The 27,209-nt window shown below is 62.3% G+C and overlaps 1 protein-coding gene across 1 annotated transcript in view; it reads right to left on the reverse strand.

Annotated features, from left to right (window-relative positions):
* Positions 1-545: 545 nt before the first annotated feature.
* Positions 546-27,209, reverse strand: part of ADGRE5 (adhesion G protein-coupled receptor E5) — a 47,411-nt gene continuing 20,747 nt past the window's right edge. Inside the window, exons 9-18 of the mRNA XM_090128577.1 lie at positions 26,215-26,322; positions 22,426-22,634; positions 18,846-19,019; positions 15,479-15,673; positions 13,905-14,125; positions 10,614-10,680; positions 9,275-9,366; positions 6,391-6,565; positions 763-855; positions 546-670 (exon numbers count right to left, since the gene is read on the reverse strand). Of these exons, the coding sequence (XP_089984703.1) occupies positions 650-670; positions 763-855; positions 6,391-6,565; positions 9,275-9,366; positions 10,614-10,680; positions 13,905-14,125; positions 15,479-15,673; positions 18,846-19,019; positions 22,426-22,634; positions 26,215-26,322 (1,355 nt within the window). The 3' untranslated portion in view covers positions 546-649. The remainder of the gene's footprint in view (positions 671-762; positions 856-6,390; positions 6,566-9,274; positions 9,367-10,613; positions 10,681-13,904; positions 14,126-15,478; positions 15,674-18,845; positions 19,020-22,425; positions 22,635-26,214; positions 26,323-27,209) is intronic.

Consider the following 27,209-nt stretch of genomic DNA (forward strand, 5'->3'; position numbering starts at 1 on the left):
GGGGGGGGCACTGGGAGCACTGGGAGCTCTGGGGGGGGGAACTGGGGGCACTGGGAGGGGCAATGGGGGGGAACTGGGAGCACTGGGAGCACTGGGGGGGGACTGGGGGCACTGGGAGGGGAACTGGGAGCTCTGGGGGGAGAACTGGGGGCACTGGGAAGGGCAGTGGGGGGGTACTGGGAGCACTGGGAGCACTGGGATGGGAACTGGGAGCACTGGGAGGGTGCACTGGCAGTACTGGGAGCACTGGGATGGGAACTGGGAGCTCTGGAGGGGGGTTACTGGGAGCACTGGGACGGGTAGTGGGAGGGAACTGGGAGCACTGGGATGGAAACTGGGAGCTCTGGGGGGGGGCACTGGGGGCACTGGGAGGGGCAATGGGTGAACTGGGAGCACTGGGGGAGCAGTGGGAGGGGCACTGGGGGGGCACTGGGAGCACTGGGATGGAAACTGGGAGCTCTGGGGGGGGGTACTGGGAGCACTGGGAGCACTGGGATGGGAACTGGAAACTGGGGGGGGGCACTGGGAGCACTGGGAGGGGCAGTGGGGGGGAACTGGGAGCACTGGGAGCACTGGGAGCACTGGGGGGGGCAGTGGGAGCACTGGGACGGCGCTGGTGCACACTGGTGCACCGTCTTTGCACGGCCGCTCACGAGCGCTGCTGGTGAACCTGCGGGGCAGAAAATGGTGTCAAAACTGGGGGGGGGGGGCACAAAAAAAAGAGGGGGGGGGGTTCACCAGTACGGCACTGGGAGGGCTGACCCGCGAGGCACTGGTGGCACTGGTGGCACTGGTGGAGAATTCGGTGTAACGGCGGGAGCTGGGGCACAAGCAGCGGCGGTAGGCGTCTCGCACCTGTGAGTGCACGGGGGTTTGCACGAGGAGCCGCCGTGCGAAGGTTGGCTGCACGAGGAGCCGTTGCACGAGGGTCATTGTGCGAGGGGGTGGTTGCACAAGAATCCACCGCACAACGGCAGTCGCACGGTGATTGGTATGCGTGACATGTTGCACGAGAATCAATCGTGCAAGGGTCTCTTGCACAAGGAGCCACGGCGCGAGAGGTGTAGTGCAAGGGTTGCTTGCACTATGGGGATCCACTGCATGAGAGCCGTTGTGCAAGGGCTCGTTGCACAAGGGTACGTCACACTACTGCTGTAGTGCAACGGTTGCTTGCACGAGGATCCGTCACCTAAGAGCTATTGTGCAAGGCTTGGTTGCACAAGGATCCATCGCACAAGAGCTGTTGCACAATGACTCGATGCACAACAGCCTGTTGCACAAGAGCTGTAGTGCACAGGTGGGTTGCACACTGCTCCGTCACACAAGAGCCATTGTGCAAGGGGTGGTTGCACAAGGATCGACTGCACAAGAGCAGTCGTGCAGGAGTTGGTTGCACAAGGATCCATGCCATGAAAGCGGTTGTGCAAAGAGTGTTTGCACGGCAACCTGTTGCACAAGTGCTGTTGTGCAAGGCTTGCTTGCACAAGGACCCACTGCACAATTCTACAATGGCTGCTTGCACAAGGATTCGTCACATGACAGCAGTCGTGCAAGGGTTGCTTGCACAAGGATGCATTTAAGGAGAGCTGTAGTGCAAGGACTGCTTGCACGTGGATCCACTGCACAAGAGCGGTAGTCGTGCAAGGGTTCGTTGCACAAGGATCCGTTGCACGAGAGGTTTGGGGATGTGGGGGGGGGCCTGGGGGGGGGGGGGGGCGTTCCGAGGGGATTTGGGATTTTGGGGGGGGGGATTTGGGGTCCTGGGGGGGTGAATTGGGGGGGGGGTGGGATATGGGGTTTTTTGGGGGGTGGGGGTTGGGGGTCCTGGGGGGGGATATGGGGTTTCTGAGGGGATTTGGGATTTTGGGGGGGGATTTGGGGGTCCAGGGGGGGGTGAATTGGAAGTGAGGGGCTGGGGAGGGGATATGGGATTTTGGGGGGTGGGGGCTTGGGGGTCCTGGGGGGGATATGGGGGTTCTGTGGGGATTTGGGATTTTGGGGGGGGGATTTTGGGGTCCTGGGTGGAACTGGGGGTCCTGGGGGGGGGGATATGGGGGTTCTGAGGGGATTTGGGATTTTGGGGGGGGGGGATTTGGGGTCCTGGGGGAGTGAACTGGGGGTCATCGGGGGGGAGTCCTGGGGGGGGGGATATGGGGGTTCTTTCAGGATATGGGGTTGGGGGGGGGGATTTTGGGGTCCTGGGTGGAACTAGGGGTCCTGGGGGGGGCGGGATATGGGGGTTCTGAGGCGATTTGGGATTTGGGATTTTGGGTGGGGGGGGATGTGGGGGTCCTGGGGGGGGGGGGGATACGGGGTTTCGGAGTGGATTTGGGATTTTGGGGGGGGATTTGGGGGTCCTGGGTGAAACTGGGGGTCCTGGGGGGGGGGGTATGGGGGTTCTGAGGTGGATTTGGGATTTTGGGGGGGGGATGTGGGGGTCCTGGGGGGGGGATATGGGGGTTTCGGACTGGATTTGGGATTTTTGGGGGGGGGGGATTTCGGGGTCCTGGGTGGAACTGGAGGTCCTGGGGGGGGGGGGATATGGGGGTTCTGAGGGGATTTGGGATTTTGGGGGGGGGGGATTTGGGGTCCTGGGGGAGTGAACTGGGGGTCGTCGGTGGGGAGTCCTGGGGGGGGGGATATGGGGGTTCTTTCAGGATATGGGGTTGGGGGGGGGGATTTTGGGGTCCTGGGTGGAACTAGGGGTCCTGGGGGGGGGGGGATATGGGGGTTCTGAGGCGATTTGGGATTTGGGATTTTGGGTGGGGGGGGATGTGGGGGTCCTGGGGGGGGGGGGGATACGGGGTTTTGGAGTGGATTTGGGATTTTGGGGGGGGGATTTGGGGGTCCTGGGTGAAACTGGGGTTCCTGGGGGGGGGGGATATGGGGGTTCTGAGGTGGATTTGGGATTTTGGGGGGGGGATTTGGGGAGGGGGCTGAGGGGGATATGGGGATTTTGGGGGGCATATGGGGCGGGGGGGGGATAAGGGGTTTTTGGGGGGTGGGGGGTTGGGGGTCCTGGGGGGGTGAATTGGGGGTCCTGGGGGGGGGGGATATGGGGGTTTCTGAGGGGATTTGGGATTTTGGGGGGGGATTTGGGGGTCCTGGGTGAAACTGGGGGTCCTGGGGGGGGGGGGATATGGGGGTTCTGAGGGGATTTGGGATTTTGGGGGGGGGATGTGGGGGTCCTGGGGGGGGGGGATATGGGGGTTCTGAGGTGGATTTGGGATTTTGGGGGGGGGATTTGGGGAGGGGGCTGAGGGGGATATGGGGATTTTGGGGGGCATATGGGGCTGGGGGGGGGGGTATGGGGTTTTTTGGGGGGTGGGGGGTTGGGGGTCCTGGCGGGGTGAATTGGGGGTCCTGGGGGGGGGATATGGGGGTTCTGAGGGGATTTGGGATTATGGGGGGGGATTTGGGGGTCCTGGCTGAAACTGGGGGTCCTTGGGGGGGGGGATATGGGGGTTCCGAGGTGGATTTGGGATTTTGGGGGGGATTTGGGGATCCTGGAGGGGTGAATTGGGAGTGAGGGGCTGGGGGGGGGATATGGGATTTCGGGGGGCGGTGAATTGGGGGTCCTGGGGGGGCATTTTGGGGTTCTGAGGGGATTTGGGGTTTTGGGGGGGGATGTGGGGGTCCTGGGGGGGTGAATTGGGGGTCCTGGGGGGGGGATATGGGGGTTCTGTGAGGATTTGGGATTTTGGGGGGGGATTTGGGGGTCCTGGGTGATACTGGGGTTCCTGGAGGGGGGGGATATGGGGGTTCCGAGGCGATTTGGGATTTGGGATTTTGGGTGGGGGGGGATGTGGGGGTCCTGGGGGGGGATATGGGGTTTCGGAGTGGACTTGGGATTTTGGGGGGGGGATTTGGGGGTCCTGGGGGGGTGAATTGGGAGTGAGGGGCTGGGGGGGTGATATGGGATTTTGGGGGGGGGTGAATTGGGGGTCCTGGGGGGGGATTTTCGGGTTCTGAGGGGATTTGGGATTTTTGGGGTGGGGATTTGGGGGTCCTGGGGGGGTGAATTGGGGGTCCTGGGGAGGGGATATGGGGGTTTTGTGAGGATTTGGGATTTGGGGGGGGGGATTTTGGGGTCCTGGGGGGGTGAATTGGGGGGGGGGGGGGTCTGAGGGGGATATGGGGACTTTGGGGGGCATATGGGGCTGGGGGGGGGGATATGGGTTTTTTTGGGGGGTGGGGGGTTGGGGGTCCTGGCGGGGTGAATTGGGGGTCCTGGGGGGGGGGATATGGGGGTTCTGTGGGGATTTGGGATTTTGGGGGGGGATTTGGGGGTCCTGGGTGAAACTGGGGGTCCTGGGGGGGGGGTATGGGGGTTCTGAGGTGGATTTGGGATTTTGGGGGGGGGATGTGGGGGTCCTGGGGGGGGGATATGGGGGTTTCGGAGTGGATTTGGGATTTTTGGGGGGGGGGATTTCGGGGTCCTGGGTGGAACTGGAGGTCCTGGGGGGGGGGGGATATGGGGGTTCTGAGGGGATTTGGGATTTTGGGGGGGGGGGATTTGGGGTCCTGGGGGAGTGAACTGGGGGTCGTCGGTGGGGAGTCCTGGGGGGGGGGATATGGGGGTTCTTTGAGGATATGGGGTTGGGGGAGGGGATTTTGGGGTCCTGGGTGGAACTAGGGGATCTGGGGGGGGGGAATATGGGGGTTCTGAGGCGATTTGGGATTTGGGATTTTGGGTGGGGGGGGATGTGGGGGTCCTGGGGGGGGGGGAATACGGGGTTTCGGAGTGGATTTGGGATTTTTGGGGGGGGGATTTGGGGGTCCTGGGTGAAACTGGGGGTCCTGGGGGGGGGGATATGGGGGTTCTGAGGTGGATTTGGGATTTTGGGGGGGGATTTGGGGAGGGGGCTGAGGGGGATATGGGGATTTTGGGGGGCATATGGGGCTGGGGGGTGGATATGGGGTGTTTTGGGGGGTGGGGGGTTGGGGGTCCTGGGGGGGTGAATTGGGGGTCCTGGGGGGGGGGATATGGGGGTTCTGTGGGGATTTGGGGTTTGGGGGGGGGATTTGGGGGTCCTGGGTGAAACTGGGGTTCCTGGGGGGGGGGGGGGGGATATGGGGGTTCTGAGGCGATTTGGGATTTGGGATTTTGGGGGGGGGGGATGTGGGGTCCCTGGGGGGGGGGTATGGGGTTTTGGAGTAGATTTGGGATTTCGGGGGGGGGATTTGGGGGTCCTGGGTGAAACTGGGGGTCCTGGGGGGGGGGATATGGGGGTTCTGAGGTGGATTTGGGATTTTGGGGGGGGATTTGGGGAGGGGGCTGAGGGGGATATGGGGACTTTGGGGGGCATATGGGGCTGGGGGGGGGGATATGGGTTTTTTTGGGGGGTGGGGGGTTGGGGGTCCTGGCGGGGTGAATTGGGGGTCCTGGGGGGGGGGATATGGGGGTTCTGTGGGGATATGGGATTTGGGGGGGGGATTTGGGGATCCTGCGGGGGTGAACTGGGGGTCCTTGGGGGGGGGGGCGTGGGGGGGGGGAGATGGGGGTTCTTTGAGGATATGGGGTTGGGAGGGGGGGGATTTGGGGGTCCTGGGTGAAACTGGGGGTCCTGGGTGGGGGGGGGGGATATGGGGGTTCCGAGGTGATTTGGGATTTGGGATTTTGGGGGGGGGATGTGGGGGTCCTGGGTGATACTGGGGTTCCTGGGGGGGGGGGGGATATGGGGGTTCTGAGGTGGATTTGGGATTTTGGGAGGGGGATGTGGGGGTCCTGGGGGGTGAACTGGGGGTCCTGGGGGGGGGGGTCCTGGGGTGGGGGGATATGGGGGGTTCTGTGAGGATTTGGGATTTTGGGGGGGGGATTTGGGGGTCCTGGGTGAACCTGGGGGTCCTGGGGGGGGAGATATGGGGGTTCTGTGGGGATTTGGGATTATGGGGGGGGGATTTGGGGGTCCTGGGTGAAACTGGGGGTCCTGGGGGTGGGATATGGGGGCTTCCGAGGTGGATTTGGGATTTTGGGGGGGGGGATTTGGGGTCCTGGGTGAAACTTGGGATCCTGGGGGGGGGGATATGGGGGTTCTGAGGTGGATTTGGGGGGGCATTTGGGGGTCCTGAGTGGAACTGGTGGTCCTGGGGGGGGGGATATGGAGCTTCGGAGGTGGATTTGGGATTTTGGGGGGGGGATTTGGGGGTCCAGGGTGAAACTTGGGGTTCCTGGGGGGTGGGATATGGGGCTTCCGAGGTGAATTTGGGATTTTTGGGGGGGGGATTTGGGGTCCTGGGGGGGGGCATATTGGGGTTCCGAGGCGATTTGGGATTTTGGGGGGAGATTTGGGGGTCCTGGCTGAAACTGGGGTCTCTGGGGGGGGGGATATGGGGCTTCCGAGGTGGATTTGGGATTTCTGGGGGGGGGATTTGGTGGTGCGCCCCCACCTGCGGATGCGCCAGGCAGTGGCAGCAGAAGATGAAGAGCCCCTGGGCGGCGTTGACGGCGCAGAAGAGGAAGGAGAGGGCGGGGGGGGGCGGCCCCCCCCTCGGTTGGGGCAACCCCAGCGCCCAGCCGCTGCCCAGCAGGCACAGCTGAGCCGCGCACGTCCCGGCCAGCACCCTGTTGTGCAAAAGGGCCGTGCAAAAAAGGGGCCGTGCAACACGCCTTGCACGAGGACCCCCCGCCGCCGCACAGCACATCGCTACGGTCACACCTGCCCTGCTCTGCCCTTCCCCCCCCCCCCCCCCGGCCCCATGCAACACAGTGGCCCCCCCCCATGACCCCACATCTCATCCATATCCCAAAATCCCCCCATATCCCCCCCATATCCCAATATCTCCCCATATCCCTCATATCCTAATATCCCCCACATCCCCAAATCCCCCCATACACCCCATATCCCCCATATCCCAATATCTCCCCATATCCCCCCATATCCCCCACATCCCCAAATCCCCCCACACCCCCCATATCCCCCATATCCCAAAATCCTCCCATATCCCCCCATATCCTAATATCCCCCATATCTCCCATATCCTCCCATATCCCCCCATATCCCCCATATCCCCCCATATCCCCCAATCCCCCCACACACCCCATATCCCCCATATCCCAATATCTCCCCATATCCCCCCATATCCCCATATCCCCCATGTCCCCATATCCCCCCATGTCCCCCACATCCCCCCATATCCCCATATCCCCCCATATCCCCCACAACCCCATATCCTCCTATACCTCCATATCCCCCATATCCCCCCCATATCCCAATATCTCCCCATATCCCCCATATCCCCCCCATATCCCAATATCTCCCCATATCCCCCATATCCCCCACATCCCCAAATCCCCCCACACCCCCCATATCCCCCATATCCCAATATCTCCCCATATCCCCCCATATCCTAATATCCCCCATATCCCCATATCCCCCCATATCTCCCACATCCTCCAATATCCCCCACAACCCCATATCCTCCTATACCCCCATATCCCCCATATCCCCCCCGTATCCCAATATCCCCCCATATCCCCCATATCCCCCCACATCCCCTATATTCCCCCATATCCCCCCATATCTCCCATATCCTCCCATATCCCCGACATCCCCCACATCCTCATATCCCCCCATACCCCCATATCCCCCATACCCCCCCACATCCCCCCATATCCCCCACATCCCCCCATAACCCCATATCCCCCATATCCCCATATCCCCCATATCCCCCATAACCCCCACATCCCCCATATCCCCCTACATCCCCCAAATCCCCCCATATCCCCATATCCCCCATATCCCCCCACATCCCACTCTGTCCCATTGTGCCCCATGTCCCCTAATGTCTCCCCCCACATTCCCACATCCCCCCCATGTCCCGTTGTGTCCCCATGTCCCCCCACATCCCCCCAAGTTCCCATGACCCCCATATCCCCCCCTATTACCCCATATCCCCATATCCCCCCCATATCCCTCATATCCCCCCATACCCCATATCCCTATCCCCCCCCATATCCCCCCCCCATATCCCCCCATATCCCCACATCCCCCATTCCCCCATATCCCCCACGTCTCCCCCACTTGTCCCACTGTGTCCCCATGTCCCCCCACATCCCCCCCACATCCCCTTAACGTTCCCATATCCCCCCACATCCCACTCTGTCCCATTGTGCCCCATGTCCCCTAATGTCCCCCCCCATATCCCCATATCCCCCCATTTCCCGTTGTGTTCCCATGTCCCCCCATATCCCCCCACATCCCCATATCCCCCATATCCCACCATATCCCCCACATCCCCCATATCCCCCCATATCCCCCACATCCCTCACATCCCCCCACATCCCCCAAATCCCCCATATCTCTACATATCCCACACATCCCCCATATCCCAATACCCCCCACATCCCTCCTATCCCCCATATCCCCCATATCCCAATATCCCCCCACATCTCCCCACATCCCCCAAATCCCCCCATATCCCCAAATCCCCCCACATCCCCCCCTACATCCCCCCGTCCCCCACATCCCCCATATCCCCATATCCCTCCATATCCCCCACATCCCTCCCATCCCCCCACATCCCACCATATCCCCCACATCCCCCAAATCCCCCCATAACCCCCATAACCCCCAAATCCCCCCATATCTCCACATATCCCACACATCCCCCATATCCCGATATCCCCCACATCCCCGCTATCGCCCATATCCCCCATATCCCAACATCCCCCCACATCTCCCCACATCCCCCAAATCCCCCCATATCCCCCAATCCCCCATACCCCCCATATCCCCCACATCCCCCCATATCCCCCACATCCCCCATATCCCCCCACATCCCCCATATCCCCCACATCCCCCATATCCCCCCACATCCCCCATATCCCCCATATCCCCCATATCACCCCATACCCCCCATATCCCCCACATCCCCCATATCCCCCACATGCCCATATCCCCCATATCCCCCACATCCCCCACATCCCCCCACAACCCCCACATCCCCCACATCCCCCATATCCCCACATCCCCCCATATCTCCACATATCCCCCCATACCCCCCATATCCCCACATCCCCCCACATCCCCCACATCCCCCCATATCCCCCATATCCCCCATATCCCCCATATCCCCCACATCCCCCCACATCCCCCACATCCCCCATATCCCCCCATACCCCCCATATCCCCACATCCCCCCACATCCCCCACACCCCCCCATATCCCCCCACAACCCCCAAATCCCCCCATAACCCCCACATCCCCCACATCCCCCATAACCCCCATATCACCCCATATCCCCCATACCCCCACCCCCCCCCGCCCCCCACCTCATTTTCCTCAGGTGCCCCAGGTCAGGGTTGACGTCGTCGAACTTTTGCACCAATTTCCAGATGGTGATGATCAGAATCACAGCGTTCACCTGGGGGGGGACGTGGGGGGATGGGGGATATGGGGGGTGTGGGGGGGATATAGGGGATGTGGGGGATGTGGGGGATATGGGGGATGTGGGGGATATGGGGGGATATGGGGGATATGGGGGGTGTGGGGGGGATATAGGGGATATGGGGATATGGGGGGATGTGGGGATATGGGGATATGAGGTATATGGGGGGTATGGGGGATGTGGGGGGATATGGGGGATATGGGGATATGGGGGGTATGGGGATATGGGGGGATATGGGGGATATGGGGGATGTGGGGGATGTGGGGGATGTGGGGATATGGGGGGATATGGGGGATATGGGGGATATGGGGATATGGGGGATGTGGGGATATGGGGGGATATGGGGGATATGGGGATATGGGGGATATGGGGATATGGGGATATGGGGGGATGTGGGGGGATATGGGGGGATATGGGGATATGGGGGATGTGGGGGATGTGGGGGATGTGGGGAGATGTGGGGGATATGGGGGGATATGGGGGATATTGGGATATGGGGGATATGGGGGGATATGGGGGGATGTGGGGGATATGGGGGGATATGGGGGATGTGGGGGATATGGGGGGATATGGGGGATATGGGGGGTATGGGGGTATGGGAGGATATGGGGGATATGGGGGATATGGGGGGATATGGGGGGATATGGGGGATATGGGGGGATATGGGGGATATGGGGGGATATGGGGATATGGGGGGATATTGGGGGTATGGGGATATGGGAGGATATGGGGGATATGGGGGGATATGGGGGGATATGGGGATATGGGGGATATGGGGGGATGTGGAGATATGGGGGGTATGGGGGGATATGGGGGGATATGGGGGGATGTGGGGGGATATGGGGGGATATGGGGATATGGGGGGTATGGGGGGATGTGTGGGGGATATGGGGGGATGTAGGGGGATAAGGGGGGATATGGGGGGATGTGGGGGGATATGGGGGGATATAGGGATATGGGGGGTATGGGGGGTGTGGGGGATATAGGGAGGATATGGGGGATATGGGGGATATGGGGGATATGGGGATATGGGGATATGGGGGATATGGGGGGATATGGGGGGACATGGGGGTTATGGGGATATGGGGGGATATGGGGGATATGGGGGGATATGGGGGATATGGGGATATGGGGGGATATGGGGGGATGGGGGGATATGGGGGGCCGTGGGGGGGTGGTGACATTGGGGGGGGGGACACGGGGATGGGGGGGCAGCGACTCACCGCCACAATGAGGCAAACCGGAGCCTGGAAGCTCCATCGGAAACCTCGCTCCAGGGTCAGCCAACAGCTGGGGGGTGGGAGACTGGGATGGACTGGGAGGGACTGGGAGGGATTGGGAGGGACTGGGAGGGACTGGGAGGGACTGGGAGGGAGCTGGGGTGGACTGGGAGGCAACTGGGAGGGACTGGGAGGGACTGGGAGGGACTGGGAGGGATTGGGATGGACTGGGAGGGACTGGGAGGGAACTGGGAGGGACTGGGATGGACTGGGAGGGACTGGGAGGAACTGGGAGGAACTGGGAGGGATTGGAAGGGATTGGGATGGGACTGGGAGGAACTGGAAGGGAACTGGGATGGAACTGGGATGGACTGGGAGGAACTGGGAGGCAACTGGGAGGGACTGGGAGAGAACTGGGAGGGACTGGGAGGAATTGGGATGAAATGGGAGGTAACTGGGGTGGACTGGGAGGGACTGGGAAGAACTGGGAGAGAACTGGGAGGGACTGGAAGGAACTGGGAGGCAACTGGGAAGGACTGGGAGGGAACTGGGATGGATTGGGAGGGAACTGGGAGGGACTGGGATGGCACTGGGATGGACTGGAAGGAACTGGGAAGCAACTGGGAGGGACTGGGATGAAATGGGAGGGAACTGGGAGAGACTGGAGGGATTGGGATGGACTGGGAGGGACTGGGATGATCTGGGAGGCAACTGGGAGGAACTGGGAAGGACTGGGAGAGAACTGGGATGGATTGGGAGGGAACTGGGAGGGACTGGGGTGGCACTGGGAGGGACTGGGATTGCACTGGGAGGAACTGGGAGGGACGGGGATGGACTGGGAAGAACTGGAAGGGACTGCGAGGGACTGGAAGAGAACTGGGAGGGATTGGGATGGGACTGGGAGGGAGCTGGGAGGGACTGGGATGGCACTGGGAGGGACTGGGAGGGAACTGGGAGGGACTGGGATGGACTGGGATGGACTGGGAGGGAACTGGGAGGGACTGGGATGGACTGGGATGGACTGGGAGGGAGCTGGGAGGGACTGGGATGGCACTGGGAGGGACTGGGAGGGAACTGGGAGGGACTGGGATGGACTGGGATGGACTGGGAGGGAACTGGGAGGGACTGGGATGGACTGGGAGGGCTTGGGAGGGATTGGGATGGGACTGGGATGGGACTGGGAGGGAGCTGGGAGGGACTGGGAGGAATTGGGATGAAATGGGAGGGGACTGGGATGGACTGGGAGGGACTGGAAGGGAACTGGGATGGAACTGGGAGGAACTGGGAGGGAACTGGGAGGAACTGGGAAGGACTGGGAGAGAACTGGGATGGATTGGGAGGGAACTGGGAGGGACTGGGGTGGCACTGGGATGGGACTGGGATTGCAATGGGAGGAACTGGGAGGGACGGGGATGGACTGGGAAGAACTGGAAGGGACTGGGAGGGACTGGAAGAGAACTGGGAGGGACTGGGATGGCACTGGGAGGGATTGGGATGAAATGGGAGGGGACTGGGATGGACTGGGAGGGAACTGGGAGGGACTGGGATGGACTGGGAGGGCTTGGGAGGGATTGGGATGGGACTGGGATGGGACTGGGAGGGAGCTGGGGTGGACTGGGAGGCAACTGGGAGGGACTGGGAGGAATTGGGATGAAATGGGAGGGGACTGGGATGGACTGGGAGGGACTGGAAGGGAACTGGGATGGAACTGGGATGGACTGGGAGGGACTGGGATGAAATGGGATGAAATGGGAGGGAACTGGGAAGGAACTGGGAGGGACTGGGAGGGGCACCACCCCCATCCCTTGCACAAGAGCTGCTCACAGAACCCCCAGCACCCCTCCCTGACCCAGCACACACACGTGTGCAAGGCACCGCGTGTGCAAAACCTCACACGTGCAGAGCCGCATGCGTGTGCAAAGCCCCACATGTGTGCAAAGCCTCACATATGCAAAGCCTCAGGTGTGTAAAGCCCCACGTGTGCAAATCCCATGTGCAAAGTCCCACGTGTGCAAAGCCCCTACGTGTGCAAATTCCCACATGTGCAAAGGCCGACGTGCACAAAGCCTCACAAGTGTGCAAAGCCTGACGTGTGCAAAGCCCCGCATGTGCAAAGCCCTATGTGTGTGCAAAACCTCATGCGTGCAAAGCTCCACATGTGTGCAAAGCCCCACGTGTGCAAAGTCCACTGAGTGTGCAAAGCCCCATACAAAGCCTTACGCGTGCAAAGCCCCACATATGTGCAAAGCCCCACACATGTGCAAAGCCCTGCATGTGCAAAACCTCAAGTGTGCAAAGTCCCACGTGAGTAAAGCCCCACTTATGTGCAAAGCTCCCCCATGTGTGCAAAACCTGACGTGTGCAAAGCCCCAATTGTGCAACGCCCCATGCGTGCAAAGCCCCACACGAGTGCAAAGCTCCACGTGTGCAAAGCCCCACCTGCGTGCAAAACCTCAGGTGTGCAAAGCCCCACGTGAGTAAAGCCCCATGAGTGTGCAAAGCCCCACCTGTGTGCAAAACCTCACGCGTGCAAAGCCCCACACATGTGCAAAGCCATACTCGTGCAACGCCCCACGTGTGCAAAGCCCCGCGTGTGCAAAACCTCAGCTGTGCACAGCCCCACATGTGTGCAAAGCCCCATGTGTGCAAAGCCCCACTTGTGCAATGCCCCACACAAGTGCAAAACTCCACGTGTGCAAAGCCCCACCTGCGTGCAAAACCTCACGTGTGCAAAGCCTCACATGAGTAAAGCCCCATGTGTGTGCAAAACCTCACGTGTGCAAAGCCCCACTTGTGCAACGCCCCACATGTTCAAGAGCTCAGCTGTGCAAAGCCCCACATGTGTGCAAGGCCCCACCTGCGTGCAAATCCCCACCTGCGTGCAAAGCCTCACATGCGTGCAAAGCCCTATGTGTGCAAAGCCCCACACGAGTGCAAAGCTCCACATGTGCAAAGCCTCACCTCCGTGCAAAACATCACGTGTGCAAAGCCCCATACGTGTGTAAAGCCCCACTTGTGCAACGCCCCACCTGTGCAAAGCCCCACCTGCATGCAAAGCCCCACTTGTGCAACACCCCATGCGTGCAACGCCCTGCATTTTCAATACCTCACGTGTGCAAAGCCCCACATCTGTGCAAAGCCCCACATGTGCAACGCCCCCCCTGCGCACACAACCTCAGCTGTTCAACCCCCCACGTGAGTAAAGCCCCACTTGTGCAACACCCCGCATGTCCAAAACCTCAGCCGTGCAAAGCCCCACACGCGTGCAAAGCCCCCCCTCACGTGTGCACTCACTACTGCATGGTTCCGTATCCCCGGGGGAAGACGAGCGCGGAGCAGAGCACGAGGACGGCGGGCAGCCCGTAGCCGCTCACCAGCGCGTGCCACACGCGCAGCCACGACGGCTCAAACACTCGCACGAGGAGCACGTAGAGGTGCAGCCCCTCCAGGCACATCCACGTGAAAGCCGACAGGAAGGAGAAGTGCAACAGCCCCGCCACCACCGCGCACGCCGTCTGCACGAGGACACGCACAAACACACGGGGAGCTCGCACGGCTTTGCACGAGGCCGGGCAGCCCTTTGGCGGTGACTGCTGGCCACATGCAAGGGGTTGCCGTGTGTTCACGGCGGAACGGTTGTGCTTGCTGGGCTGTGGGGGGGGTGGTGAGCTTTTTGCACGCCTCTTGCACGAGTGTGCCTCTTGCACGAGTGTGCCTCGTGGTCTCCTGTGGGGTGCAGCTCGCGTGCAAGCCGCCCCCCATCCTTCCCCTGTGCTCTCTCTGTGCCTCTCAGCCGTTCTAATGGCTCTCTTTGCACACGCTTGCACGCCCTTGCACAAGAGCCCCCACTGCTCTCCTGTGCGCCGCCAGCCACGTGCAAGGCCCCCCTCATCCCTCCCCGCAGCTCCTCCTCTACCTCTGACTCGCTCAGGTGTTCACCAGCCCTTGCACAAGAGCACCCTGCACCCTCTTGTGCACCACCAGCCCCCCCCGTCTACCTCTAACCCATTCAGGTGCCCACCAGCCCTTGCACATTTTTGCACGAGAGATCCGATATCCTCCCCTCATCCTTTCAGTGCCCCATTCTGTCTCTAAGACATTCTGGTGCCCACCTGTCCCTGCACACTTTTGCACACCATTGCACAAGAGCCCTCACTGCCCACCCAAGCCCTGCCAGTTCCGTGCAAGCCACTCCAAAACCTTTCCCAGTGCCCCCTCTCCATTTCTCAACCATTCCGGTGCCCACCAACCCTTTCACACTTTTGCACGCCTTTGCACAAGAGCCCCCACTGCCCTCTCCTGTACTGCCAGTTCCGTGCAAGCCGCTCCAAAACCTTTCCCACTCCCTCCTCTCCATTTCTTAACCATTCCGGAGCCCACCATCCCTCTCACACCTTTGCATGCCCTTGCACAAGAGCCCCCACTGCCCTCCCACGCCCCGCCAGCCCCGTGCAACCCCCTCCAAAACCTTTCCCACTCCCTACTCTCCATTTCTTAACCATTCCGGGGCCCACCATCCTTCTCACACTTTTGCACGCCCTTGCACAAGATCCCCCACTGCCCTCTCCTGTACTGCCAGTTCCGTGCAAGCCACTCCAAAACCTTTCCCATTCCCTACTCTCCATTTCTCAACCATTCCAGTGCCCACCATCCTTCTCACACTTTTGCACGCTCTTGCACAAGAGTCCTCACTGCCTTGTGCTGAACTGCCAGTTCCGTGCAAGCCGCTCCAAAACCTTTCCCACTCCCTCCTCTCCATTTCTTAACCATTCCGGAGCCCACCATCCCTCTCACACCTTTGCACGCCCTTGCACAAGAGCCCCCACAGCCCTCCCACGCCCCGCCAGTTCCGTGCAAACCCCCCTCACCGGGTCGTGGGTGCTCTCGATGCCCAGCAGGAAAGTTCCGTGCGCCAGGAGCAAAGCGATGCTCAGGTGGAGGTGGAGGACGCGGCGCAGGCCTTTGGGGACGCGGCACACGAGGAAAGTGACGATGGCCAACAGCAAACAAAGCACCGACACCAACAGCCCGGCTTTGGTCACCAGATCCAGCACCCAGTTCTCCTGTGGGGGGGGGGGGGGTTAATTTGGGGGTCCTGGAAAGGGTCTGGTGGGATTTGGGGGGTTTGAAAGGGGGGTTTTGGGGTCACAGAGGGGGATTTGGGGGACAGAAAGGGGGATTTGGGGGTTTAAAGGTCGGATTTGGGGTTTATAGAGGGGGGTTTGGGGTCACAGAGGGGGGTTTGGGGGTTATAGAGGGGGATTTGGGGGTCAAAAAGGGGGATTTGGGGGTTTAAAGGTGGGATTTGGGGGTTAGAAAGGGGGGTTTTGGGGTCACAGGTGGGGATTTGGGGGTCAGAAAGGGGGATTTGGGGGTTTGAAGGTCAGATTTGGGGGTCCCAAGGGGGTTTGGGGTCACAGATGGGGATTTGGGGGTCACAGAGGGGGATTTTGGGGTTTAAAGGTGGGATTTGGGGGTCCCTAGGGGATTTGGGGTCACAGAGGGGGGTTTGGGGGTCAAAAAGGGGGATTTGGGGGTTTAAAGGTGGGATTTTGGGGGTCCCTGGGGGGCTTGGGGTCACAGAGGGGGGTTTGGGGGTCAGAAAGGGGGATTTCGGGGTTTAAAGTTGGGATTTGGGGGTCACAGAGGGGGATTTGGGGTCAAAAAAGGGGATTTGGGGGTCAAAAAGTCGGGATTTAGGGGGTCCCAAGGGGGTTTGGGGTCACAGAGGGGGGGGTTGGGGGTCACAAAGGGGGATTTGAGGGTTTAAAGGTGGGATCTGGGGGGGTCCCTAGGGGGCTTGGGGTCACAGAGGGGGGGTTTGGGGTCACAGAGGGGGATTTGGGGGTCCTAAGATGAGATTTGGGGGCTTTAGAGGGAGGTTTGGTGGGTCCCTGGGGGGCTTGGGGTCACAGAGGGGGGTTTGGGGTCACAGGTAGGGATTTGGGGTCAAAAAGGAGGACTTGGGGGTTTAAAGGTCAGATTTGGGGGTCCCAAGGGGGCTTGGGGTCACAGAGGGGGATTTGGGGTCAAAAAGGGGGATTTGGGGGTCCTAAGATGAGATTTGGGGTTTTAAAGGTGGGAGTTGGGGGGTCCCTAGGGGGCTTGGGGTCACAGAGGGGGATTTGGGGGTCCTAAGATGGGATTTGGGGGCTTTAGAGGGGGGTTTGTGGGGTCCCTGGTGGGTTTGGGGTCACAGAGGGGGGTTTTGGGGGTCAGAAGGGGGGATTTGGGGGTTTAAAGGTGGGATTTGGGGGGGTCCCTAGGGGGCTTGGGGTCACTGATGGGGATTTGGGGTCACAGATGGGGATTTGGGGGTCAAAAAGTGGGATTTGGGGTTTTAAAGGTGGGATTTGGGGGGTCCCTAGGGGGCTTGGGGTCACAGATGGGGATTTGGGGTCATAGAGGGGGATTCGGGGGTTCCTAGGGGTTTTGGGGGTCAGAGGGGGATTTGGGGGTCCTAAGGTGGGATTTTGGGGGTTCCAAGGAGGGGGGGTTGTTATGGGGTCCTTGGGGGGGGGTCATAAGGAACTGGGGGTCCTAGAGCCCTGGGGGGGGCTATGGGGGCGCAGGGGGGTCATAGGATTCTATGGGGAGCTGTGGGTTTTTGGGGGGCGATTTGGGGGTCCCGGGGGGGTATTTAGGGCACTGGGGGGGTTATGGGGTCCTGGGGGGGGGCATAGGGCACTGGGGGGGTTATGGGGTCCTTGGGGGGGGGGGTCATAGGGCACAGGGGATCCTAAAGCCCTGGGGGGGGCTATGGGGTCCAAGGGGGGTCATAGGATTCTATGGGGAGCTGTGGGTTTTTGGGGGGCGATTTGGGGTCCTGGGGGGGGGGCTTAGTGCACTGGGGGGGTTATGGGGTCCTGGGGGGGGCCATAGGGCACTGGGGGGGGTTATGGGGTCCTTGGGTGGGAGTCATAGGGCACAGGGGATCCTAAAGCCCTGGGGGGGGACTATGGGGTCCCATAGGGTTCTATGGGGAGCTGTGGGTTTTTGGGGGGCGATTTGGGGGTCTTGGGGGGATATTTAGTGCACTGGGGGGTTATGGGGTCCTGGGGGGGGCCATAGGGCACTGGGGGGGTTTTGGGGTCCTGGGGGGGGGTCATGGCGCATTGGGGGTCCTAGAGTCATGGGGGGGGGGCTATGGGGTCCTAGGGGGGTCATAGGGTTCTATGGGGAGCTGTGGGCTTTTGGGGGTCGATTTGGGGTCCTGGGGGGGGGCTTAGTGCACTGGGGGGGTTATGGGGTCCTGGGGGGGGCCATAGGGCACTGGGGGGGGTTATGGGGTTCTTGGGGGGGGGGGTCATGGGGCATTGGGGGTCCTAAAGCCCTGGGGGGGGACTATGGGGTCCCATAGGGTTCTATGGGGAGCTGTGGGCTTTTGGGGGGCGATTTGGGGTCCTGGGGGGGGGCTTAGTGCACTGGGGGGGTTATGGGGTCCTGGGGGGGGGCATAAGGCACTGGGGGGGGTTATGGGGTCCTTGGGGGGGGGGGGTCATGGGGCATTGGGGGTCCTAGAGCTTTGAGGGGGGGGCTATGGGGTCGCAGGGGGGTCATAGGATTCTATGGGGAGCTGTGGGTTTTTGGGGGGCGATTTGGGGGTCTTGGGGGGGTATTTAGGGCACTGGGGGGGGTTATGGGGTCCTGGGGGGGGCCATAGGGCACTGGGGGGCGTTATGGGGTCCTTGGGGGGGGGGTCATAGGGCACAGGGGATCCTAAAGCCCTGGGGGGGAACTATGGGGTCCCATAGGATTCTATGGGGAGCTGTGGGTTTTTGGGGGGCGATTTGGGGTCCTGGGGGGGGGGCTTAGTGCACTGGGGGGGTTATGGGGTCCTGGGGGGGGCCATAGGGCACTGGGGGGGGTTATGGGGTCCTTGGGGGGGGGGTCATGGGGCATTGGGGGTCCTAGAGCTTTGAGGGGGGGGTTATGGGGTCGCAGGGGGGTCATAGGGTTCTATGGGAAGCTGTGGGTTTTTGGGGGTCGATTTGGGGGTCCTGGGGGGGTATTTAGGGCACTGGGGGGGCTATGGGGTCCTGGGGGGGGCCATAGGGCACTGGGGGGGGTTATGGGGTCCTTGGGGGGGGGGGGTCATGGGGCACAGGGGATCCTAAAGCCCTGGGGGGGGACTATGGGGTCCCATAGGATTCTATGAGGAGCTGTGGGTTTTTGGGGGTCGATTTGGGGTCCTGGGGGGGGTTTATGAGGTTTTGCCCCCCCCCCCCCCCGAACCTCGGGTTCATAGAAGGCCAGCAGCACCACGAAGCTGGTGAGGTGGTTGCAGGTACAAACGGTTCCGGGGGGGTCCGGGGGGGTCGCTTTGTTCTCCTCGCACCCCTCTGTGCCCCACAGCTGAGCTGCGGGATCCCAAAAAGCGCAGAGCGTGCGGCCCTGCAGCCGGGGGTCCTGGGGGGGGGGGGGGGTTTTTTGGGGGGGGGGGGTCACGATGGGTGCTGGGGGGGGGGGGCGTCCCCAAAAAGGTGGGGTCCCAATATTTATCCCCGCCCCCCCCCCCCCAACCCCCCTTTCTTGACCCCATATTGGGGGCTCCCCCCTATTGCGGTCACCATTGAGCTCTTAGGGTGCCCCCCCCCACCCTTTTTTTTTGGGGGGGGGTCACCCGATATTTGGGACCCCCACCCCATTTTAAGGCCCCCCCCACCAATTGTGGGGACCCCACCCCATTTTAAGGCCCCCCCCAATTTTGGGGACCCCCCCATACATCTCCCAATACCCCCCCCTAAAGCCCCCCCCCAATTTTTGGAGCCCCCACCCCCATATTTTGATACCTGCCCCCCATTCCCCCCCCACACCCTTTTTTTTGGGGGGGGGTCTCCCGATATTTGGGACCCCCACCCCATTTTAAGGCCCCCCCCCATTTGTGGGGACCCCCCACCACATCTCCCAATACCCCCCCCTAACGCCCCCCCCCAATTTTGGCCCCCCCCCCCCCTATTTTTTGGGACCCCCACCCCATTATGGGGATCCCCCATTTCCCCACCCCCCCTAAAGCCCCCCCCTCAATTTTGGGGACCCCACCCCATTTTAAGGCCCCCCCCCCAATTTTGGGGACCCCCCCCTACATCTCCCAATACCCCCCCCCCCTAAAGCCCCTCCCCCAATTTTGGCCCCCCCCCCCTATTTTTTGGGACCCCCACCCCATTATGGGGATCCCCCATTTCCCCACCCCCCCTAAAGCCCCCCCCCAATTTTGGGGACCCCACCCCATTTTAAGGCCCCCCCCAATTGTGGGGACCCCACCCCATTTTAAGGCCCCCCCACAATTTTGGGGACCCCCCCCCACATCTCCCAATACCCCCCCCTAAAGCCTCCCCCCCTCATTTTTGGAGCCCCCACCCCCATATTTTGATACCTGCCCCCCATTCCCCCCACACACCCTTTTATTTGGGGGGGGGTCTCCCAATATTTGGGACCCCCACCCCATTTTAAGCCCCCCCCCATTTGTGGGGACCCCCCCCTACATCTCCCAATAACCCCCCCTAAAGCCCCCCCCCCAATTTTGGGCCCCCCCCCCCTATTTTTTGGGACCCCCACCCCATTATGGGAATCCCCCATTTTCCCACCCCCCCTAAAGCCCCCCCCCCAATTTTGGGGACCCCACCCCATTTTAAGGCCCCCCCCCCCAATTTTGGGGACCCCCCCCACATCTCCCCATCCCCCTTCCGAAGCCCCCCCATCATTTTTGGAGCCCCCACCCCCATATTTTGATACCTGCCCCCCATTCCCCCCCACACACCCTTTTTTTTTGGGGGGGGTCACCCGATATTTGGGACCCCCACCCCATTTTAAGGCCCCCCCCCCAATTGTGGGGACCCCCCCCTACATCTCCCAATACCCCCCCCTAACGCCCCCCCCCAATTTTGGCCCCCCCCCCCCCTATTTTTTGGGACCCCCACCCCATTATGGGGATCCCCCATTTCCCCACCCCCCCTAAAGCCCCCCCCGAATTTTGGGGACCCCACCCCATTTTAAGGCCCCCCCCCAATTTTGGGGACCCCCCCCCACATCTCCCCATCCCCCTTCCGAAGCCCCCCCATCATTTTTGGAGCCCCCACCCCCATATTTTGATACCTGCCCCCCATTCCCCCCCCCACACCCCTTTTTTTTTGGGGGGGGTCTCCCAATATTTGGGACCCCCACCCCATTTTAAGCCTCCCCCCCCCCAAATTCGGGGACCCCCCCCATCTCCCCAACCCCCCCAAAGCCCCCCCACTCATTTTTAGGGCCTATTATTGAAGCCCCCCCCTCAATTTTAGTGTCCCACCCCCCCTTTTATGCCCCCCCCCCAATTATTGAGCCCCCCCCCACAATTTTAGCATGCCAGCCCCCCCTTTTATGCCCCCCCCCATTACTGAGCCCCCCTCCCCAATTTTAGTGTCCCACCCCCCTTTTATGCCCCCCCCACCCCCTATTACTGAGACCCCCCCCCAATTTTAGCATCCCCCCCCTTTTTAGGGACCTCCCCCCCCCATTACTGAGCCCCCACCAATTTTAGTGTCCCACCCCCCCTTTTATGCCCCCCCCCCATTACTGACCCCCCCCCCAATTTTAGTGTCCCACCCCCCTTTTATGCCCCCCCCCATTACTGACCCCCCCCCCAATTTTCGTGTCCCACCCCCCCTTTTATGCCCCCCCCATTACTGAGCCCCCCGCTCCAATTTTAGTGTCCCACCCCCCGTTTTATGCCCCCCCCCATTACTGACCCCCCCCCAATTTTAGTGTCCCACCCCCTTTTTATGCCCCCCCCCATTACTGACCCCCCCCCAATTTTAGTGTCCCACCCCCCTTTTTATGCCCCCCCCATTACTGAGCCCCCCCCCCCAATTTTAGTGTCCCACCCCCCTTTTATGCCCCCCCCCCATTACTGACCCCCCCCCCAATTTTAGTGTCCCACCCCCCTTTTATGCCCCCCCCATTACTGAGCCCCCCCCAATTTTAGTGTCCCACCCCCCCTTTTATGCCCCCCCCCATTACTGAGCCCCCCCTCCCCAATTTTAGTGTCCCACCCCCCCTTTTATGCCCCCCCCATTACTGAGCCCCCCCCCCAATTTCAGCATCCCACCCCCCCTTTTATGCCCCCCCCCAATTATTGAGCCCCCCCCCACAATTTTAGCATGCCAGCCCCCCCTTTTATGCCCCCCCCATTACTGAGCCCCCCCCCAATTTTAGTGTCCCCCCCCCTTTTATGCCCCCCCCATTACTGAGCCCCCCCCCAATTTTAGTGTCCCACCCCCCCTTTTATGCGCCCCCCATTACTGAGCCCCCCCCCAATTTTAGTTTCCCACGACCGCTTTTATGCCCCCCCCCCATTACTGACCCCCCCCCAATTTTAGTGTCCCACCCCCCTTTTATGCCCCCCCCCATTACTGAGCCCCCCCCCAATTTTAGCGTCCCACCCCCCCTTTTATGCCCCCCCCCCATTACTGACCCCCCCCCCAATTTTAGTGTCCCACCCCCCTTTTATGCCCCCCCCCATTACTGACCCCCCCCCAATTTTAGTGTCCCACCCCCCTTTTATGCCCCCCCCCATTACTGACCCCCCCCCCAATTTTAGTGTCCCACCCCCCTTTTATGCCCCCCCCCATTACTGACCCCCCCCCCAATTTTAGTGTCCCACCCCCCTTTTATGCCCCCCCCCATTACTGACCCCCCCCCCAATTTTAGTGTCCCACCCCCCTTTTATGCCCCCCCCATTACTGAGCCCCCCCTCCCCAATTTTACTTTGCTACGGCCCCCCCCCCCCTTTTTTTTTTTTTTTTTTTTTTAGCCCCCCCCCGCCCCCCCCCCTCACCGGTTCCCGATGCTGGAATCTGATCGTGACGTTGCCCCCCCCGGGGGGGTCGCTGACGATGGCGGTGCCGATGGGGGTCAGCAGCCGAAAAGTCAAACGACCCCCAGCTTCGGTGCGGGGGGGGCCCCCCCAACCCTTTTTCCATTGCACCCCCCGCGCCCCCCCCAGAGCATCGCTCAGCCTGGGCAGCACCAGCAGCGCCACCAGTGCTGGGGGGGGGGCACACAGAAAGGTTAATGTTGCCCCCCCCCCCCCGATTCCTCAAATCCGCATTTCCCCCCCCCCCTCCCCAATAGGAAAACAAAAGACCCCCCCTCAACCCCCCCACCCCAAAACATCCGTTTGATACCCAACCTCCCCCCCCCCCTCAGTGAACCCCGGACCCCCCCCAATAATCCTCCCCCCCCCCCCATTGACCCCAGGACCCCCCCCCCAATGACCCCCCCCCCCCAATAACTCCCCCCATTGACCCAAGGACCCCCCCCAGTAACCCCCCCCCCACAATGACCCCCCCCCGTGAAACCCCCCATTGACCCCAGGACCCCCCCACAATGACCCCCCCCCAGTGCCCCCCCCCATTGACCCCAGGACCCCCCCCCCCCAATGACCTCCCCCCCTCAATTGACCCCAAGATCCCCCCCCTCAATGACCCCCCCCCCCATTGACCCCAAGACCCCCTCCCTCAATGACCCCCCCCCAGGGATCCCAGAACCCCCCCCCAGTGACCCCCCTCCCCATTGACCCCCAGGAACCCCCCAATGACCCCCCCCAGTGAATCCCCCCCCCCCAGTATCCCCCCATGACCCCCAAATGACCCCACGCCCCCCCCCCCCGAATGACCCCCCCATCATTGACCCCAGGACCCCCCCCCCTCAATGACCCCCCCCCCCATTGACCCCAGGACCCGCCCCACAATGACCCCCCCCCCCAAGTTACCCCAGGCCCCCCCCCCCAGTGACCCCCCCCAGTGACCCCCCTCCCCATTGACCCCCAGGACCCCCCCCAATGATACCAGTGCCCCCAGTACCCCTCATTGACCCCCCCGGGACCCCCCCTAATGACCCCAAGACCCCCCCCAATGACCCCAGTACCCCGACTGACCCCCCCCAAGACCCCCCATTGACCCCCTCAGGACCCCCCCAGTGCCCCCAGTATCCCCACTGACCCCCCCAGGGCCCCCCCAATTACCCCAAGACCCCCCCAATGACCCCAGAACCCCCACTGACCCCCCCAGGACCCCCAAGACCCCCCCCAGTGACCCCCCCAGGACCCCCCCAATGATCCAGGACCCCCCAATGACCCCCAAGACCCCCCCCAGTGCCCCCAGTTCCCCCCATTGACCCCCCCAGGACCCCCCCAATGATCCAGGACCCCCCCAATGACCCCAAGACCCCCCCAGTGCCCCCAGTTCCCCCATTGACCCCCCCCAGGACCCCCCCAATGACCCAGTATCCCACATTGACCCCCATCGACCCCCCCCAGGACCCCCCCAGTGCCCCCTATTGACCCCCCCAGGAGCCCCCCAATGACTCCAATACCACCATTGACCCCCCCCAGGACCCCCCCAATGACCCCCAGTTTCCCCATAGACCCCCCCAGGACCCCCCCAGTGACCCCAGTATCCCCAATTGACCCCCATGGACCCCCCCCAGGACCCCCCCAGTATCCCCCATTGACCCCCCCAGGACCCCCCCAATGACCCCAAGACCCCCCCCAGTGCCCCCAGTTCCCCCCATTGACCCCAGTGCCCCCCCCCAAAAACCCACGACCCCCCCAATGACCCCAAGACACCCCCAATGACCCCAGTACCCCCCATTGACCCCCCCAAGACCCCCCATTGACCCCCCCAAGACCCCCCATTGACCCCCCCAGGACCCCCCCAGTTCCCCCATTGACCCCCCCAGGACCCCCACAATGACCCCCTCAGGACCCCCCCAATGACCCCAGAACCCCCACTGACCCCCCCAGGACCCCCCCAATGACCCCAAGACCCCCCCACCAATGACCCCAGTTCCCCCAGTGACCCCCCCCCCATTGACCCCCCCAATAATCCTAAGACCCCCCCCCCAATGACCCCAGTACCCCCATTGACCCCCCCAGGACCCCCCCAGTGCCCCCAGTTTCCCCATTGACCCCCCAGGACCCCCCCAATGACCCCAGGACCCCCATTGACCCCCCCAGGACCCCCCCAATGACCCCAGGACCCCCATTGACCCCCCCAGGACCCCCCCAGTGCCCCCAGTTTCCCCATTGACCCCCCAGGACCCCCCCAATGACCCCAGGACCCCCATTGACCCCCCAGGACCCCCCCAATGACCCCAGGAGCCCCATTGACCCCCCCAGGACCCCCCAACAACCCCCCATTGACCCCCATAGGACCCCCCCAATGACCCCAGGACCCCCCCAATAACCCCAGGACCCCCCCTCATTGACCCCCCCAATGACCCCCAAGCCCCCCCCCAATGACCCCAGTACCCCCCATTGACCCCCCCCCAGGATCCCCCCAGTGCCCCCATTGACCCCCCCAGGACCCCCCCAATGACCCCAGAACCCCCATTGACCCCCCCAGGACCCCCACTGACTCCCCCAGTACCCCCCATTGACCCCAGTGCCCCCCCCCAAAAACCCACGACCCCCCCAATGACCCCCCCAGTGCCCCCAGTTTCCCCATTGACCCCCCCAGGACCCCCCCAATGACCCCCAAGACCCCCCCAGTGTCCCCAGTACCCCCCATTGACCCCAGTGCCCCCCCCCAAAAACCCACGACCCCCCCAATGACCCCCCCAATGACCCCAGTACCCCCCATTGACCCCCCCAGGACCCCCCCAATGACCCCAGGACCCCCCCAGTGCCCCCAGTTCCCCCATTGACCCCCCCAGGACCCCCCCAATGACCCCCAAGACCCCCCCCAGTGCCCCCAGTTCCCCCATTGATCCCCCCCAGTACCCCCCCAGTGACCCCAGTATCCCCAACTGACCTCCATGGACCCCCCCCAGGACCCCCCCAGTGCCCCCTATTGACCCCCCCAGGCCCCCCCCAATGACCCCCAGGACCCCCCCAGTGCCCCCCAGTTTCCCCATTGACCCCCCCAGGATCCCCCCAATGACCCCAGGACCCCCATTGACCCCCCCAGGACCCCCCAACACCCCCCCCAGTGACCTCCATAGGACCCCCCCAATGACCCCAAGACCCCCCCAATGACCCCAGAACCCCCATTGACCCCCCCAGGACCCCCACTGACTCCCCCAGTACCCCCCATTGACCCCAGTGCCCCCCCCCAAAAACCCACGACCCCCCCATTGACCCCCCCAATGACCCCCCCAGTGCCCCCAGTTCCCCCATTGACCCCCCCAGGACCCCCACAATGACCCCCAAGACCCCCCCAGTGTCCCCAGTACCCCCCATTGACCCCAGTGCCCCCCCCCAAAAACCCACGACCCCCCCAATGACCCCCCCAATGACCCCCCCAATGACCCCAAGACCCCCCCAATGACCCCAGGACCCCCCCTCATTGACCCCCCCACTGACCCCCCCAGGACCCCCTCAATGACCCAGGACCCCCCACTGACCCCCCTAAAACCCCCCCCAGTGCCCCCAGTTCCCCCATTGACCCCCCCAGCCCCCCCCCCAAGACCCCCCCAATGACCCCAGAACCCCCATTGACCCCCCCAGGCCCCCCCAATGACCCCATTGACCCCCCCAGGACCCCCCCCAGTGACCCCCCCAGGCCCCCCCAATGACCCCATTGACCCCCCCAGGACCCCCCCCAGTGACCCCCCCCCCCCTTACCATCATCACCCCCCCCCGCCACCTCCCTGGGCACCTCCAGCCCCACGTGGGGGTGCTGCAGCCGGACGGGGGGGCCGGGGGGGGGGCGGGGCAGCGCCAGGCGCAGCTCTGCGCAAAGACACCAATGGGGGCGGGCAGCCACCCCATAACGGGGCGGGGGGGAAACGGGGCGCCCCATAGGGGAACGGCCATATATGGGGACGTGGGGGGGGGCACGGACATGTATGGGGTCACGGCCGGGTATGGGGTCATTGTCATGTATGGGGTCACTGTCCTCTATGGGGTCACTGTCATATTTGGGGACATATGGGGTCACTGTCGGGTATGGGGTCATTGTCACGTATGGGGTCATTGCCACATTTGGGGTCATTGTCACATATGGGGTCATTGCCACACATGGGGTCATTGTCACATATGGGATCATTGCCATATATGGGGTCACTGTCGGGTATGGGGTCACATTTGGGGTCATTGTCCCATATGGGTCAATGTCACATATGGGGTCACTGTCGCATATGGGGTCATTGCCATATATGGGGTCGCTGTCGGGTATGGGGTCACATTTGGGGTCATTGTCCCATATGGGGTCATTGTCACATATGGGGTCATTGCCACATATGGGGTCATTGTCACATATGGGGTCATTGCCATTTATGGGGTCGCTGTCGGGTATGGGGTCACATTTGGGGTCATTGTCCCATATGGGGTCATTGTCACATATGGGGTCATTGCAACATATGGGGTCGCTGTCGGGTATGGGGTCACATTTGGGGTCATTGTCCCATATGGGGTCATTGTCACATATGGGGTCATTGTCACATATGGGGTCACTGTCATATTTAGGGACATATGGGGTCACTGTCACATATGGGGTCACATTTGGGGTCGTTGTCCCATATGGGGTCATTGTCATATTTGGGGACATATGGGGTCACTGCCGGGTATGGGGTCACTGTCACATATAGGGTCATTGTCACATATGGGGTCATTGCCAT

The sequence above is a fragment of the Phasianus colchicus genome, chromosome 34 (genome assembly GCF_987193195.1).
Source record: "Phasianus colchicus chromosome 34, bPhaCol1.hap1.1, whole genome shotgun sequence".
In the NCBI taxonomy this organism is placed as follows: Eukaryota; Metazoa; Chordata; class Aves; order Galliformes; family Phasianidae; genus Phasianus; species Phasianus colchicus.